This window comes from Poecile atricapillus, chromosome 24 (genome assembly GCF_030490865.1).
Source record: "Poecile atricapillus isolate bPoeAtr1 chromosome 24, bPoeAtr1.hap1, whole genome shotgun sequence".
NCBI lineage: Eukaryota > Metazoa > Chordata > Aves > Passeriformes > Paridae > Poecile > Poecile atricapillus.
The window spans coordinates 5,902,534-5,917,823 of NC_081272.1; the positions used below are offsets into that span (position 1 = coordinate 5,902,534).

General features: G+C 53.2%; 1 protein-coding gene across 5 annotated transcripts; it reads left to right on the plus strand.

Annotated features, from left to right (window-relative positions):
- Window positions 1-1,243: 1,243 nt before the first annotated feature.
- On the plus strand, window positions 1,244-15,271 carry CAP1 (cyclase associated actin cytoskeleton regulatory protein 1). 5 transcript variants are annotated; one of them, XM_058856677.1, is made up of 13 exons: window positions 1,244-1,314; window positions 6,630-6,742; window positions 6,989-7,089; window positions 8,081-8,158; window positions 9,964-10,107; window positions 11,008-11,093; window positions 11,227-11,332; window positions 11,425-11,596; window positions 12,223-12,410; window positions 12,591-12,714; window positions 12,824-12,906; window positions 13,371-13,514; window positions 13,896-15,271. In XM_058856677.1, the coding sequence occupies exons 2-13, from the start codon at window positions 6,649-6,651 to the stop codon at window positions 13,977-13,979; spliced, it is 1,404 nt and encodes a 467-aa protein (XP_058712660.1). In that variant the 5' UTR covers window positions 1,244-1,314; window positions 6,630-6,648; the 3' UTR covers window positions 13,980-15,271. The 5 variants fall into 5 exon arrangements, with proteins under 5 accessions (XP_058712660.1, XP_058712662.1, XP_058712663.1 ...); XM_058856679.1 differs by having other exon boundaries at window positions 1,250-1,369; XM_058856680.1 differs by having other exon boundaries at window positions 1,257-1,360.
- Window positions 15,272-15,290: the final 19 nt, after the last annotated feature.

Consider the following 15,290-nt stretch of genomic DNA (forward strand, 5'->3'; position numbering starts at 1 on the left):
CCTGGAAGCAGACAGCGGAACCGTCTGTGGGAACAATCCGTGCCACTCCAGGCATCTCTTCCTCCATCCCCGTCGGTTTTCCCTTGACCACCCCGGTCTCGGACTGTCCAGAGACTTGTCCCACCAAGCTGGGGTGATCTTTATCCCTCCTCGGGGGTCTGGGAGCTCAGGGCTCCAAAGTGCTCCATCCCCCGGGATGCAGAGGAGCCTCCCGGTTTTGTGATGCTTGGGATGAGCCAGCAATGCCAACCACCCCTGGCACAGAGCACCCAGAGCCCCCCGGGATTCACCCTGAGAAGAGGTGCAGATGTTTTAGTGTCCCATGAGGATCTTTCTCCCACCCTGCACCCACCAGGCTCAGAGGGATCGTCACCTCAGCCCCAGCCAGGTACCATTTGGGGTGACCCTTTGATCCCTCCCAGCCCCAACAGAGGCCACCCCACTCCCAACCAAACCCTGGCGCTGCAAGAGGGGGGACGAACCCCTCCCCAAGGGGATCTAACCCCCCCTAACCCCACCCTGGCAGCGCATCTCCAGCCCCATCTCTAGATCCCAACCTTCAGCCTTACCCCTCTCCCAGTGTGTGCTGCATCCCAAAGCACCCCTAACCCCTTTCGGGGGGTCCCAAACCTCCTGAGGACCTCGCTACCCCAACAGCCTCCCCCGAGGGGGTCCCTGCTGGGGCTCTCAAATGCCCCCAGCCCCGCTGTGTGACCCCCCGGGGGTCCCGGAGCCCTCCCAGCCCCTCCGGGGGTCCCGATTCCCCCCGGGGGTCCCGGAGCCCCCCCAGCCCCTCCGGAGGTCCCGATTCCCCCCGGGGGTCCCGGAGCCCTCCCAGCCCCTCCGGGGGTCCCGATTCCTCCCGAGGGTCCCGGAGCCCCCCCAGCCCCTCCGGGGGTCCCGATTCCTCCCGAGGGTCCCGGAGCCCCCCCAGCCCCTCCGGGGGTCCCGATTCCTCCCGAGGGTCCCGGAGCCCCCCCAGCCCCTCCGGGGGTCCCGATTCCCCCCGGGGGTCCCGGGCCCCATCCGGCCCCTTGGCCCCGCCCCCTGCGTGCTCAGGCCACGCCTTCATTTCCACCCGCCAATCGCAGAGCGGCATCATCCGCTAAGCCCCGCCCCCTACCACACCCCTCACCGTGTCTGACCACGCCCCCCATTCCTGCCAGCCAATCGCGCTGCGGCTGTCCCGAGGCCCCGCCCCCTCGCCGCGCCGCGCGCGCCGTGCGCACATCCGGCGCGCGGGGCGGGGGCCGGAAGCGGCGGGCGCGGCGGGGCTGGGCGGCGCCGGGAGCGGCGGAGCGGGAGCGGAGCGGGGTGAGAGGCACCGGGCACGGCCGGGGCTGGGCATCCGAGCCCGGGGGTGAGCGGGGTGAGAGGCACCGGGCACGGCCGGGGCTGGGCATCCGAGCCCGGGGGTGAGCGGGGTGAGAGGCACCGGGCACGGCCGGGGCTGGGCATCCGAGCCCGGGGGTGAGCGGGGTGAGAGGCACCGGGCACGGCCGGGGCTGGGCATCCGAGCCCGGGGGTGAACGAGCACCGGGCACGGCCGGGGCTGGGGGCGGTACCGGCGAGCGTCAGCGGGGACCGGGATCAGCACCGGGCACCGGGCGGGGGACACGGCCCAGCCCCGGGGGCGGTACCGGCGAAACGTGAGCGGGGAGCGGAGGAACGGGACCGCTCCCCCCGGGCCGGGGCACCGGGCAGTGGGAACCGGGGAGCGATGGGTACCGGAGAGCGATGGGTACCGGGCAGTGGGTACCGGGGTACCGGACAGTGGGTACCGGGGTACCGGGGAGCACCCGCACCGCCCGGGCGGGGCATCCCGGGCAGGGAGACCGGAGAAGCCCCGGCCCGGTTGAGCTGCCCTAAAGGCGGCGTTCCGGGGTTAATTCGGTGCGAACACCCCCGCGGGGCTGTTACCGGGGGGATGGAGCTCGGTCACCGGGACAGGCAGCGGCCCCGGTTTCCTCCGCTCGGATTTTTGTGCTCCACGGCCCCGGTACCGGCTCCATCCTCTCCTCAGCCTGTTGCTGGTTCCTGGCGATGGGAAAAATGCGCGATTTGGTGATGGCGATGTAGAGAATATTTTATATTTTAGTAAAAGCCTCTCTGGGCGAACCAGCCTTTGGTATAAGCGGTGATATTAAAGGCTGATGCCCTTGAAACTCGTCTGAAGCAGAGAGAATGAAAGAAAAACATTATCCTTGTGTACGGGAGAAAAAATGTAAACCAATCTGTGTTAGCCAATGGTGACTTGCTCGGCCCTCAGACCCTGTAAAACCCGATAAAAGTGTGCTAAAGATAGAGATAAACGATGTTTGCGGTGCTTCTGTGAAGGCTAGGCTGAACAGTCTGAGCGGTTTCTCCATATTGTGAAGTGGAAAAATAATAATTCCAGGGTTGTTTCTGAAATTCCCCCAGAATTTCTGAAAAAAACGGGGATCCGTGGCATCACGACACTGCTGTGTGTCCCTGTTCCCTTCCAGAGGCCATCCTCGTGTCCCTGGGATATTGCTGAGCTTTCTGAAAGCCCAAAATACCCTTTTTATTCATGCAGAGAGTTCAGCCAAGCGGCCCATGCAGGAGGGATGCTGAGCAGTTTCCATGCTGGGAATTCCTGAGCTCGCTGCTGCATCTTAGCTCAGATCCCATTCCTTGGTTACCTCCCTGCTGGATTCATCCCCCTGTGACAGGGAAAGGAAGTGAGAGGAGTGTGGTAACTGAGGCTGGCAAGCTCCAGCCTCGTAATTCAGATAATTGTGCTGAAAAAAGAACCTTTGCTCCAGTGCCGAGCTTTAACCCCCTGTTAACAACACCAAATTAACATTTTTAATGGCTTCAGGAGGATTTGGTGTGTGGGAAAGCTGGAATAGGAGCCAGATGGATTTTTATTTTATTTTTTTTTTTAAAAGCACTCTTGGTTCTCTAAATAAAGTGGATCTGAAATAGCAGGAGCAGCCAGCACGAGTTCTGGCGCAATGTCAGCAAGTATTGTTGGACTATAAACAGCTGAGATCTCTGTCCTGGCAGCTGCTGGGACCAGCAATAGCTGTCTTGTGTTCCTGACCACTGCCTAAATTCAGGCATTTGACTCCTGCCTTGCTTCAAATAATTCCTGCCTTGATGAGCTGAACTGTTTAAAAAAGAAAAAAAAAAAAGAAAAAAAAAATTTCTTTGGGCTTTTGGCAGATATAAATGTTGGAAATCATCTGGTAGCTGATCCCCTGAGATATTCCAGTGTCAGCTCAGAAATAAACTGTGGTATGTTCCTAATTTAGTTGTCCCATCTCTATTTCTTTTGCCTGGAGAAACAGGAAGTTGCTGATGCAAATTTGGTGGTGCTGACAGCAGTTTGTCGGGCTCGGTGTGAGCAGAAGCGTAGGTTTGACTTGCTTTGGCTAGAAACCCAGCATTTGTGTCTTCCAGAATGTCTAAGAAAGGGCTTCAGGTTCATGTGCTGTCTCAGGCAAGCAAATAATTTCATTTTTTTAATTGGTTTTCTGAGAATTTGCTCACTCTGAGGCTGGGACATTGATGTTCCCCAAACAGGAAGCTCCTCTTGCTGTGATGGGCAGGCTTTGGGGTTAACTGATGTTTTTACCATTAAAATCCCTTCCTTTTATTGCTCTGCTCAGGCTGTTTGTGGCACAGCGTGTCCAGAGCTGTGGCACACGTGCTCCAGTGTTCCCAGGCTGGGATGGGAATAAAGGGCAGTTGATAGATGAACAAATGTGCTGTGAAAAGGAATGGATCCTCTGGCCTTGGGTGAAATGCCTGTTTGCTGCTTCCGCTCCACTGCTAATCAAAGTTCAATTGAATTTGAAGGGGACCTGGAATTAAATCCTGTCTGGGAAGGGAGAGCTGCATCTCCACCCTGTCAGGGAACTCCAACCCTGCACAGGGAGCTGGAAAAGTCTCCTTCATCCCTCTGGAGCATGGGGTGCAGAGCAAAAATGATCCCTGGATGGGTGTGTAGGATAAAAATGATCCCTGGATGGTCTGTAGGACAAAAATGATCCCTGGATGGTCTGTAGGACAAAAATGCCTCCTGGATGGGTCTGTAGGATAAAAATGATCCCTGGATGGTCTGTAGGACAAAAATGATCCCTGGATGGGTCTGTAGGACAAAAATGATCCCTGGATGGGTGTGTAGGACAAAAATGATCCCTGGATGGGTGTGTAGGACAGAAATGATCCCTGGATGGTCTGTAGGACAAAAATGATCCCTGGATGGGTCTGTAGGACAAAAATGCCTCCTGGATGGTCTGTAGGACAAAAATGATCCCTGGAGGGGTCTGTAGGACAAAAATGATCCCTGGATGGGTCTGTGTGTGTGTCATCTTCCTCTTCAGAGGAAGGAAACAAGATCTGATCCTTTGCACTGGGACTTCTGAAGTCAATTTGTCGCTTTCTGTGGAATTATTTTACATTCAGACAGGCCAGTAGAAGAAACCTTGTCTAGATGCAGTCCAGGCAGGTCCTCTGCGTGGTTGATTTTATTTTCCTTGCTGAATGTTAATGTCTGGGTTGCAAACTCGGGTTTATTTACAGCTCAATCTTTTCATTTCATTCCGTGTGGGTATCCAGGCAGCAGAAATAGCTGCATCCACAGGGCAAAGAGCACAGGGAGGGTGAGTCAAGAGGAGGGACTGACATCCAGGACTTCGGGTTGCCTGCACTTAGCTCCCATTTTGCTGCCAATTTACCAACTATCTTTTATCTTTTTTTATCTTTTAAGTTGCCTTAATGCCATCCATTAAAAGGAAATTAAAATGAGTTCACCATCTGCCTGACAGCACGAGGTTTGCAGAGCTGAGGAAAAACAAGGGAAGACTTGTCAAACAGCAGGGAGAGTGGAAGGAATGGGAGTCCCAAGGAATGCTGTGATTTTAGGATGTTAATCCCAGCCAGAGCAGCGTGTTTTGCTGCTGGGGGTGGGAAGGAAGCAGATTTCCATCTGGACTTTGAGGTTGGTAATCCTGATCCGAGCTGCAGTTTGCTCACTGGGTAATGGTGCTGATCAGATTAGAGCCCTGGGGCTCAGCAGAGCAGCTCGCTGTGCCCTTCCCTGTGCCACATCCCCCCCTGGGATGCGGATCCCAGGAACAGGTGGCTGTTTCAGGGGAAGAGCCCACACTTTGTGAGATGCTGGCAGCGGGGGAGGCAGAGCCCGGCTCTTCCTTGGCCGCGCTCCCGCGGAGCCGCGGATGCAGCAGGAGCGGAGGATCCTGCGGTTCTGCATCGCTCACAATTAAAGCAGCAGAGCTGTTCATTACTCTGATGATAGGGGTGACTGCCGTGGAGTTTCAGCTTCTCTGGACTCTTTTTTTTTTTTTTTTTGTGTATCTGGAAGGCATCCAGTGGCTGCTGGCTGGTTTTATGCACGGTCTGTCCCCTGGCTCAGCCGTGGACAGAGGAGGAAACCGCTTCTCTTCCTCTCCCCTGCCCCCCACAGCAGAGCTGCCTCTCCTGATGCAAGCAGGCACCAGAGGGGTGGAAAACTGCCTTGTTTGTCTTGTGACATCAGTGCTGGGCTCATGACTAATGCTGGATCTGCCCCACATCCTCTGGAGATGGGGTGAAAACCCTGTGCTTTGAAGCAGGGCTGAGAGGGCTTGTGAACAAAAGCAAAACTCGAGTGAGAACTTGAGGTTTCCTCTCCGAGGGGATCCGGTGTCAGCTCAGCTCAGCAAACCCTGCCTTCCTCCTTGAGCGTTCTAGGGAATGTTTTGGGAAGGACCCCCTTCCTCCAGGCAGGGCTTTGAGCTTCTGCAAGCTGCAGGAACCACTTCAGAAGGAAGCTGTGTCCAGGCCACCATCGTGATTCATGCTGTAAAATCTTTTGATGAGTGGTGATAAGATAAAAATGCCATTGGTGATTTTGCTGCTCCCTCCCTGCATTCCCTGCGCATTACTGCGCTGGGAGCGTGACCTGTCTTGTTGCTTGGTGCAAAGCAGTAATTAATGGAAAGTTTATGTGACTTTTAAGACTTTTTCCAGATGAGTTGCAGCAAATGGTTTGTGTGCCTGAGTCTCTTTCCTGTGCAGTGGCTGCAGAGGAGGTTCTGCAGAGCTGCAGAGGAAGAACAGGGGCGCGTTGTTGCAGAAGCAGCTCCGCCGCCTCAGCTCGTGCAGCTGCTCCCCTTGATGTGTGCCAGGGCGGCTCAGGCTCTGTGCTGGAGTGATGCTGGCCTTGCAGATGCTCCTGGGAGCAGTTCAGGACTCCAGGAGGTCCTTCCAGATGCATTTGGAGGATCAAACCCAGTAGTTTTCACCTGGAGCCTGTGAGCTCCCAGCAAAGCAGTTGAGCTGCGTGGTCACAGCTGGGACTTTGGCCAGGAGCTGACTGCAGTGAGAACCTTTGTGTCACTACGAGGTTAGAAGGTGGAAGTTTTATGTCCTTACACATGTAAGGAGTGCTTAAAATGGAATAGAAGCTATTAAGGAGCGAGTGTGGCAACAGCAAGAGGCTGTTGTGTAACCCAGCTGCCTTTGCTGATGTGAGGGTACTTTGCTGGCCATCCTCAGGGGCAGGAATGATTCTCCTGGAACTGGCAGAGCTTGTACCAGACAGCCATAAACCCTCTGTGGCATTTGAAGATGGAGGTAATTGTCTCCTGTCTGTGCAGGTTGTGGACATCAGCAGACATGGAGAGGCTGGTGGAGCGGTTGGAGAAGGCTGTGGAGCGCCTGGAGGGCGTGTGCCAAGGCTCTGGCATGTGTGGAGATTCCTCTGCCAAAGGTAAAGCCCAAAGCAGCTCCCTGTGCAGGGCTGGGAGGGGAGGGGGCAGCAGCTCCTGTGCAGCTCCTGTGCAGCTCCTGTTTTTATCCTGGGGGCTGCGCTTGCTGCTCTGAGAGGATAAAAACTCTGTGGCTGCAGCACTTGCTGAGCTCCCAGCTGAGCCTCCTGCGGGTGGGAGGTGCAGCCCGGGGCTGTGGCAGCCTGTGGGGTGCTCCTGGTGATCCCTGTGCTCGGGTTTCCCCACAGGAGTGGCTCAGTACGTGCAGGCTTTCGATGCCCTTCTGGCCGGGCCAGTGGCCGAGTACACCAAGATCAGCAAAGAAGTCGGCGGGGATGTGCAGAAGCACGTAAGGATTCCTGCTGTCCCTGTGCTGTCCCTGTGCTGTCCCTGTGCTGTCCCTGTGCTGTCCCTGTGCTGTCCCTCTGCTGTCCCTCTGCTGTCCCTCTGCTGTCCCTCTGCTGTCCCTGTGCTGTCCCTGTGCTGTCCCTGTGCTGTCCCTCTGCTGTCCCTCTACTGTCCCTGTGCTGTCCCTGTGCTGTCCCTGTGCTGTCCCTGTGCTGTCCCTGTGCTGTCCCTCTGCTCTCCCTGTGCTGTCCCTCTGCTCTCCCTGTGCTGTCCCTCTGCTCTCCCTGTGCTCTCCCTCTCCTCTCCCTGTGCTCTCCCTGTGCTCTCCCTCTGCTCCTCTCCCTCTGCTCTCCCTGTGCTCTCCCTGTGCTCTCCCTCTCCTCTCCCTGTGCTCTCCCTGTGCTCTCCCTCTGCTCCTCTCCCTCTGCTCTCCCTGTGCTCTCCCTGTGCTCTCCCTGTGCTCTCCCTGTGCTCTCCCTGTGCTCTCCCTCTGCTCCTCTCCCTCTGCTCTCCCTCTGCTCTCCCTCTGCTCTCCCTCTGCTCTCCCTCTGCTCTCCCTCTGCTCTCCCTCTGCTCTCCCTCTGCTCTCCCTGTGCTCTCCCTCTGCTCTGGAGGTGCTGCCTGTCCCTAGGGCTGGAAGGGCCAAGTTTGCTGTCAGAGTCTGCATTCCTCTAGCTCTGTATCCCAGGATCTTTACAATCCCTGAGCATTCAAAGCAGATGCCCAGATAACCTCTGGGTTGCCACCTACACACTCAGGATGACTCAAAGCTCCTCCTGGAAATCCTGAAGTGCCTGGCTGTGTACAGACCTTGGTGCAGGCCTTCAGGAGAAAACTGCCCATCCCTGAGCTGTGACACTCTGGTGAGGTTCCTCTGGGGGTGGGTTTCTCCAGGAATGTGCTTGGAGGTCAGTGTGGCTGGTTCCTCAGGGATGGGATGATCTGTTAATGTGGCACAAGGGAATCTCCCTCATGTTTGTGTCTGTCCTTAGGCTGAGATGGTCCATGCAGGCTTGATGAGCGAGAGGGCTCTCCTGGTGGTGGCATCTCAGCATCAGCAGCCAACAGAGGTGAGTGTGGGAATTCCCTGATCAGAAACTTTGTCCTCGGGGTCAGGGGTGGCTGTGAGTGTTGGGGGAACCTGGGCTGTCACAGCTGGGCCAAAAGAGGAGCTGGAGGAGGACTGGGGACACTTGCTGAAGGTATAAAGTGCTCTGGGTGCTCCCCAGTATTGGGCAGGATGCTGGATGTTGGTTCTGGGAGCTGCAGAACTGGCATTTCCCAGCTGTTAGAGCAGCAGCTGTGGTGTCAGAGCAGCCTGGGGGTGTCAGCTCGCAGCCTCTGTCTCCAGTTTCACCTGGCACCAGCTCTGCTCAATCAGTGTTCCCTGAGAACCTGCAGACAGCATCTTGTCTGAGCCAGCAGCCACCCTGGGATTTGTGTAGCTGCTGCTTTTCATCCTGTGATGCTCAGGAGACTTTCAGGCATCAAACTCCTCCAGGAGCAGAGCAGACACTTGTCTCTAAATGGCCTCTGAATAATCGCTGGGCTTTTAGGATTGATTTGTCCTTAGCAGGTAATTTAACACTTTACCCTGAGCTGCTGCTTCTCAGCAGGGTGTGTGCCTGAGAATCTGATCCTGAATGCATTGGCTTTTCCCTGCTGAGAACTGTTTTTCCCGAGCAACAGGATCCCACCTTGCTTTTCTTTGCAGTTATTATCTCGCTCAGTCATGGCTTCTACTGTTACATTGTGAGAGCTGGGTTTCTCTGCTCCTTTCCTGTTCACTGCAAAATAGATCTGCATCTTTTTTCCCCAAAATCAGCGTTGGAGGGTTGTTATGTTTCACCAGCCTTGCTGGGATGCAGCTCTGTGCAGCCTCTAGCCTGAGAACCTGCTTACAAATCCCACGGACACGTTATTTAAATAAAGGATTATGAACAAAGAACAGCCTTAATCTAGGGTAGCTCTTTGTGCAGGTTGTCTGGCAGGAGTCTAATTCTGGAGCAGGCAGTTTAAAATGCAAAATGTGTGAACTCTCAGTGCTTGTGCTGAAGAATTTCCCCATCCTGTGACTGGAATGTGCTGCTGGGCTGCAGCTTCTGAAAGTGTGGCCTGGCCAGCGGTGCTTGGGACCTCTCAGTTTTCATCTAAACAGAGGAAAGGGCAACAAAAGCAGAAGCTGAGGCTTTGGAAAGCAAGTTTTGCCCAAATTTGTCCCTCTCTGCTGCCACCAGCAGGAGATTTTCTGATGCTGAAGGAAGGAAAAGTTTCCTCAGAGGCTTCTCTGGAGATGTGGAACTGGCTCTTTGCTGTGCTCTGACCCCAAAGCACTTCTGGCACTTCCAGTCAGCATTCCAAGGGAACAGCACACAGGAACAAATTTTTGCTAAATCCAAATACTAAAGGATTGACTTGAGAAACAACAGAGGAATCCTGAAGTCTGGCTTGATGGGGGTGACATTTGAATTTGCTGGTTGTGGGGCAGGCTGTAGGTGCCAAACCTGCCCAGCACCCTTTTCTCCCAGGGTTCGTGAGAGAGAGGAAAAATGTAACAAACTGTGTTGGAACAAAAGAACCCAGGAAAGGCAAAAGCTATTTCTGTCCTCGTTACTAACAAGCTTTGTCAGTGTCTCCTGGATTGAACATGAGTCACAGTTCTTGGCGTTCTCCCACAGCGCCGATCCGATGGGAGCAGTGACTTCAGCCCTGGAGGAGCTGGGCTGTGGGACCAAGCCTGGCCAGGCCTGGACAGGAGCTGCAGCAGTCACTGGTGCCAGCTGGAATCTTGTTCTGAATCACCATCACCTCAGCTGTGCAGCCATTCCAGAGCCGTGCTAATTAATCTTAATTAATTGTCGCTGTCGTTGTGCAGAACGCGTTCTCGGATCTTCTCAAGCCCATCTCGGAGCAGATCCAGGCTGTGCAGAATTTCAGGGAGAAGAACCGTGGTAGCAAACTGTTCAATCACTTATCAGCAGTCAGCGAGAGCATCCCAGCCCTGGGCTGGGTGGCCATGGTAAGGACTGCAGTGGGAAGGGGTTTTCCTTGGGGAAAAGTCTGCCTCCTCCTCAGTTCTAGCTGTTACTTCTCTCTCCTTGCCTCCTTTGGGCTGAATTTTCTGTGGATATAACTTTTCTCTAGTCTCTCAGCCTCCTTTGGGCTGAATTTTCTGTGAATATAACTTTTCTCTAGTCTCTCAGCCTCCTTTGGGCTGAATTTTCTGTGGATATAACTTTCCTCTAGTCTCTCAGCCTCCTTTGGGCTGAATTCCCTTGGGATCCTCCCTCGTGGGGAGTCCCACTTATCTCAGTCCTTATTATTCAGAGAAAACTCCCGGGCTCATTAAATTCTGGTTTCTGGTGTTTATTGAAGGATCTTTACAAAACTTGGCAGGTCTATCCAGACTGCACAAGCTTAAATCACCACAGCCTGGCTGATCTCATACTAATGATACAAAATGGCCTCAAACCATGTGGTCTTTTCACCTTTATACTAACTTTTATCCTATTAACTACAGACACGTGTATTGTTATTATATCTCAACAAATGAGTTTTCTATATCTGCTCATGTAATTAAAAGTGTGACTAACTCTAAACCAATCATATTTTGTGCTTCTATAAACTGCAGAAGCATGGAGAAGAAGGAAGAAGAAGGATTAAAAACTACACCCTTTTTCCTCCATCTTTACTCCACGTGTGGAACCCTCTTAAAATCTATACTTTCACCTCTGTGTTAAAAGAAACATTTTTCTACTTTCTATTTTATTTCTTACAAACTCTGACTTGCTCAGGGATATTTGGAAGCCTTTTTATCAATATTATATATGATTGATGTATTTTTTTTAAAGAATTACATAGACAGAGAAATGTCCCTGCATTTCTAGACTCCTACACTAGCGTGTTCTTTCTGCTCTAGGCTCCAAAGCCTGGTCCTTACGTGAAGGAAATGACTGATGCTGCCATGTTTTACACCAACCGGATCCTCAAGGAGTACAAGGATGTGTAAGTTCACCTTTTCCCTTTGGGATGTTGTTGAATTTCACCAGCTGGGTGTGCAGGGGCTGCTCCAGCATCTGCCCACAGCCGCTCTTCTCAGCCTTCAATTCCTCCTTCTCTCATCTCCTTGTGTTCTCAGAGATAAAAAACAAGTGGACTGGGTGAAAGCTTATCTGAGCATCTGGACAGAGCTGCAGGCTTACATCAAAGAGTTCCACACCACGGGGCTGACCTGGAGCAAAACAGTGAGTGCTGGCTCCGGGGCGCGCCCGGCCGGGTCACCGCGGCAGAAACGGAGCTGGGGTGCCACTGCCTTTCCTCTTCCCCGCTCTTCCAGGGTCCTGTGGCCACAGCAGGGGCTAAAGCACCGCCTGCCCCCCCAGCTGGGGTTGCACCCCCACCTCCAGGGCCTCCCCCTCCTCCTGCCCCCGTGAGCTCCGGCACGGACGACTCGGCCTCGCGCTCGGCGCTCTTCGCCCAGATCAACCGGGGAGAAGGGATCACCTCGGGTACGTGGGGGGCACAGGGAGGGAGGGAAGTGCTCTGCCCCTGCTCCTTGTGCTGCTGCTTCTTGTTTCCCTGCTGTCCCTCAATGCACCTCCTTAAAAAAGACGTGAAAACCCATCTGGTCCCAGTCTGGGGCTGGCAGCCAGGGGCAGCGCTTTCCCAGGGACCAAGTGAGCGCTCCTGGGGGAGGATTGGCACCCTCAGCTGCCAGGTGGAACAAGACATGGACCTCTGGATGTAAACAGCCAAGGCTGAGCCCTTTGGTTGCCTGCATGTTTCTGGTACAAAAAGTGCAATTTTGCAGCTGTTGTTTGCACAAAATCTTCCCCTTTTTTTGTGTTACCTGGTGAGCACATCAGGACAGGGGCTCGGGGCTTTTTCCAGCTGCAGAATGGAAGAGCTGGCACACTCTGCATCTGTGATCTGTGTTCTTGTCAATATTGCACCAGCATTTCCTGCTTCCTCCTTCCCTTCCTGTCCCTCCCACTTGGGTCAGCTTAGCCCCAGTCTCAGAGTTTATTTGTGTTTTGACAAGTGTTATCTTGATGGGTGGAACCGCTGATGTCTGGTGCTGGTGGAGCTGCATTCCTGCAGGAGAGCCGAGTCTCAGGTTTGCCTTCCCTTGCAGGCTTAAGGCACGTCTCAGATGAGATGAAAACCCACAAGAATCCAGCCCTGAAGAACCAAGGGGGCCCCGTGAGGAGCGGCCCCAAACCTTTCACTGCTCCCAAACCAGCCTGTAATGCTAATCCCTCCCAAGGCACCTCCCCGAAGGCTCCTCCCTTGCTAGAATTAGAAGGCAAAAAGTGGAGAGTGGTGAGTGCCTGGTGCTGGCAGGAGTGGGTTGGAGGGATGGGAGCTTTGGAGAAGCAAAGGGAGCTCTTCTGGAGACCTAAGAGGCACCAGCCTGAAGGCACCTGTTTGTTTTTAAAGGGATTTTCATGGCTTTATTGCTCTGCATTCAGAAAATGAAGTGTGTTTCCCCTTCCTTCTCAGGAAAACCAGGAGAATGCCACTAACCTGGTCATCAGTGACACAGAGCTGAAGCAGGTAGCATATGTTTTCAAGTGCACAAACAGTACACTCCAAATCAAAGGCAAGATCAACTCCATCACCCTTGGTGAGTGGGGAGAGCCCTGAAAGCTGCCTCTGCCTGCTGCTGTGTGTGTGTGTGTGCAGGAGCTGAAGCCTCCAAAATCTTGGTGCCCTGATCTGCTTTTTCTTTGCAGATAACTGCAAGAAGCTGGGTCTGGTGTTTGATGACGTGGTGGGCATTGTGGAGATCATCAACAGCAGGGATGTTAAAGTTCAGGTGAGTGACCTGTTCTCTCTCCTGGCTGTGGAGCAGTTGTATTTCCAGACCTGGAATGTGCAGCTGTGAAGAATATCCATGAAACACCATCTGTCCCTTGGGAAAGGGCTGAAATTTGTGTCTTTTGAGCTGTTTCAGGGCTTGGAGTAAGAGCTGAGGCTCTGTGAGGAAGAAGGCACAAAGCAGGAGGCCAGCAGTAGGATTTATTCCAGTTCAGTTTGGTATCTGATTTGGGATGGTCAGTTTGCCCAATGCTGGCTCAAGCTGTGTTCTAAAGAGATCAGAATAAGAAAATGGGGGAAAATGCAAGCAAAAAACTTCTTTTTTGCTAAAGGTGGGAATATTTGAATCCTGTGCGATCATCACGGGGAGGGCTTGGAGTCAAACCTCTTGCCTTGAAAGAAAACACACCCAAAAATGCTGTGGTTGTGCAGTTTGAGCTAATTCTGCTCTGGCCCTGCCAGGTCATGGGTAAAGTGCCAACAATTTCCATCAACAAGACAGATGGGTGCCACGTGTACCTGAGCAAGAGCTCCCTCGACTGCGAGATCGTCAGTGCCAAGTCCTCGGAGATGAACGTCCTCATCCCCACCGAGGGGGGAGACTTTGTAAGTGCTGCTGTGGAATCCTCCTGCAGCTCCCAGAGTGGGGCTGGGGGATGCAGGAGATCTGTTTTGAGCTTTGCAGGGGGTGTTGGATACAGTGGGGGACAGTTTGTAGCGTTTGGAGGTTGTGAGTGGAGAGTTTTGTAGAGTTTGGAGGTTGATTTAAAAAAAAAACAGCAAAAAATATCTATAAATAAGATTATTCCTGATTTGTGAGAGCTGCTCCTTCCTCAGGATCTCTTGGGGGCAGGACAGGCACCAGTGGTGGTACAGGAGGTAACAGAGCACAAAGCTGAGAGAAGAAATGCCTGAAGTGGTGGGAGTGGTTACTAACCTCAGTCATAAACGGATTTTTGACAACAGATTTCTGTTTTTACCCTCCAGACTGAATTTCCTGTCCCAGAACAGTTCAAGACAGTGTGGAATGGTCAGAAGTTGGTTACCACTGTGACAGAAATTGCTGGCTAAGCTGAACAGCTCCAAGGCTCACACCCTCCCCTGGCCCTGCTGTGGGACAAATCTGCTTTCAGATGATTCTCTTAGATTTCTTGTACCTTTCTGCTCTCAAACTGCTTCTCTTCTACCCAAGAGACACAGCTGCCTGCCATCACTGAGATTCCTCTGCCTGGGGCTTGGGGTAGGTGGTGGCTCAGTGATTGTCCACCTCTCTCAGCAGGAAGGTGTATTTCTCTCTCCCTTTGTCCCATCTAACCGCACCAATCGATCAAGAGTCTCAGTGAACTTCACAGCCAGTCCTGGCAGTTGGCTTTCAGAGTGTTGTTTTTGTATTGCCTTTAAGCAAAACTGTTCATGTGAGAGGAGTGTTGTCCCCTTTTTAACGAGTGCTGGTGTCTGTTGGAGCCCACAGTACCCGGCTGCTGGGGCAGGTGTCTTGGGAAGGTCCTGGCAGCTGCTCACTCCAGCTCTCTGGAGCACTTGGTGGCATCACAGCACATGGAAACGGTTTTGTCGGACCAAAGGCTGAGGACCTGGGCCGATTCCACCCTGATTTCCTCTTCCATCATTCCCAGTAGCTCAGTGCATTCCTGATTGTGCCATGACAGGAGGCTTTCATTGCCCAGTGCCACAGGAAGGCTGCGGCGCTGTCACCACGGCCACCCAGCAGCCTGGAGCTGAGCACCTCTCATTCCATCAGCTCTCCACCTCCACAAGGGAACCTTTGCTTCCTTCTTGGAGCAGCTGAACTCAGGTTCAGTCTTCCAGGATGGTTCTTCTGAACCTGTCCCCTTCCCCAGAGGAAGGGCCTCCTCCATTCCAGGGCAGCAGTGCAGAGTTGTAAATACCCGACTTGGATCAAGTGGGTTCATCACTCTCTTCCTCATCTGCAATCAGCCCCCACTGAATCCTCCCCTTTTTTTCCCCCCTGTTGCTTGGCTCTTTATTTTGGTGGAAGCTCACAGCCTCTGTTCCAGGGCCCTGGAGCAGAGTGATGGATCACACAGTACTGTACTGACCCATAAAGGGAGCTGCACGTGCTTTGACCTTCATTTTTCCAAGGCCTCGGGTGGTATAAGCATATCTTAAATGCATTTCTTCTGTAAAGTGTCAATGTTCTTTTTCTCTAGTACAAAACTTACAGAAAAAAAAAATAATTATGCAAAAAAAAAAAAATTTTTTTTTTTATTTTGAAACTGTCCTGTGACTTGTACTTGTCTTCTCCTGAGGCTTGTGAAAAAACCTTTCTTATGTACTTAAGATTATACAGAAGATAGAATAAAGTTAATGCCAACTTGCTCATTCCTGTGGCTCTTGTCTCTT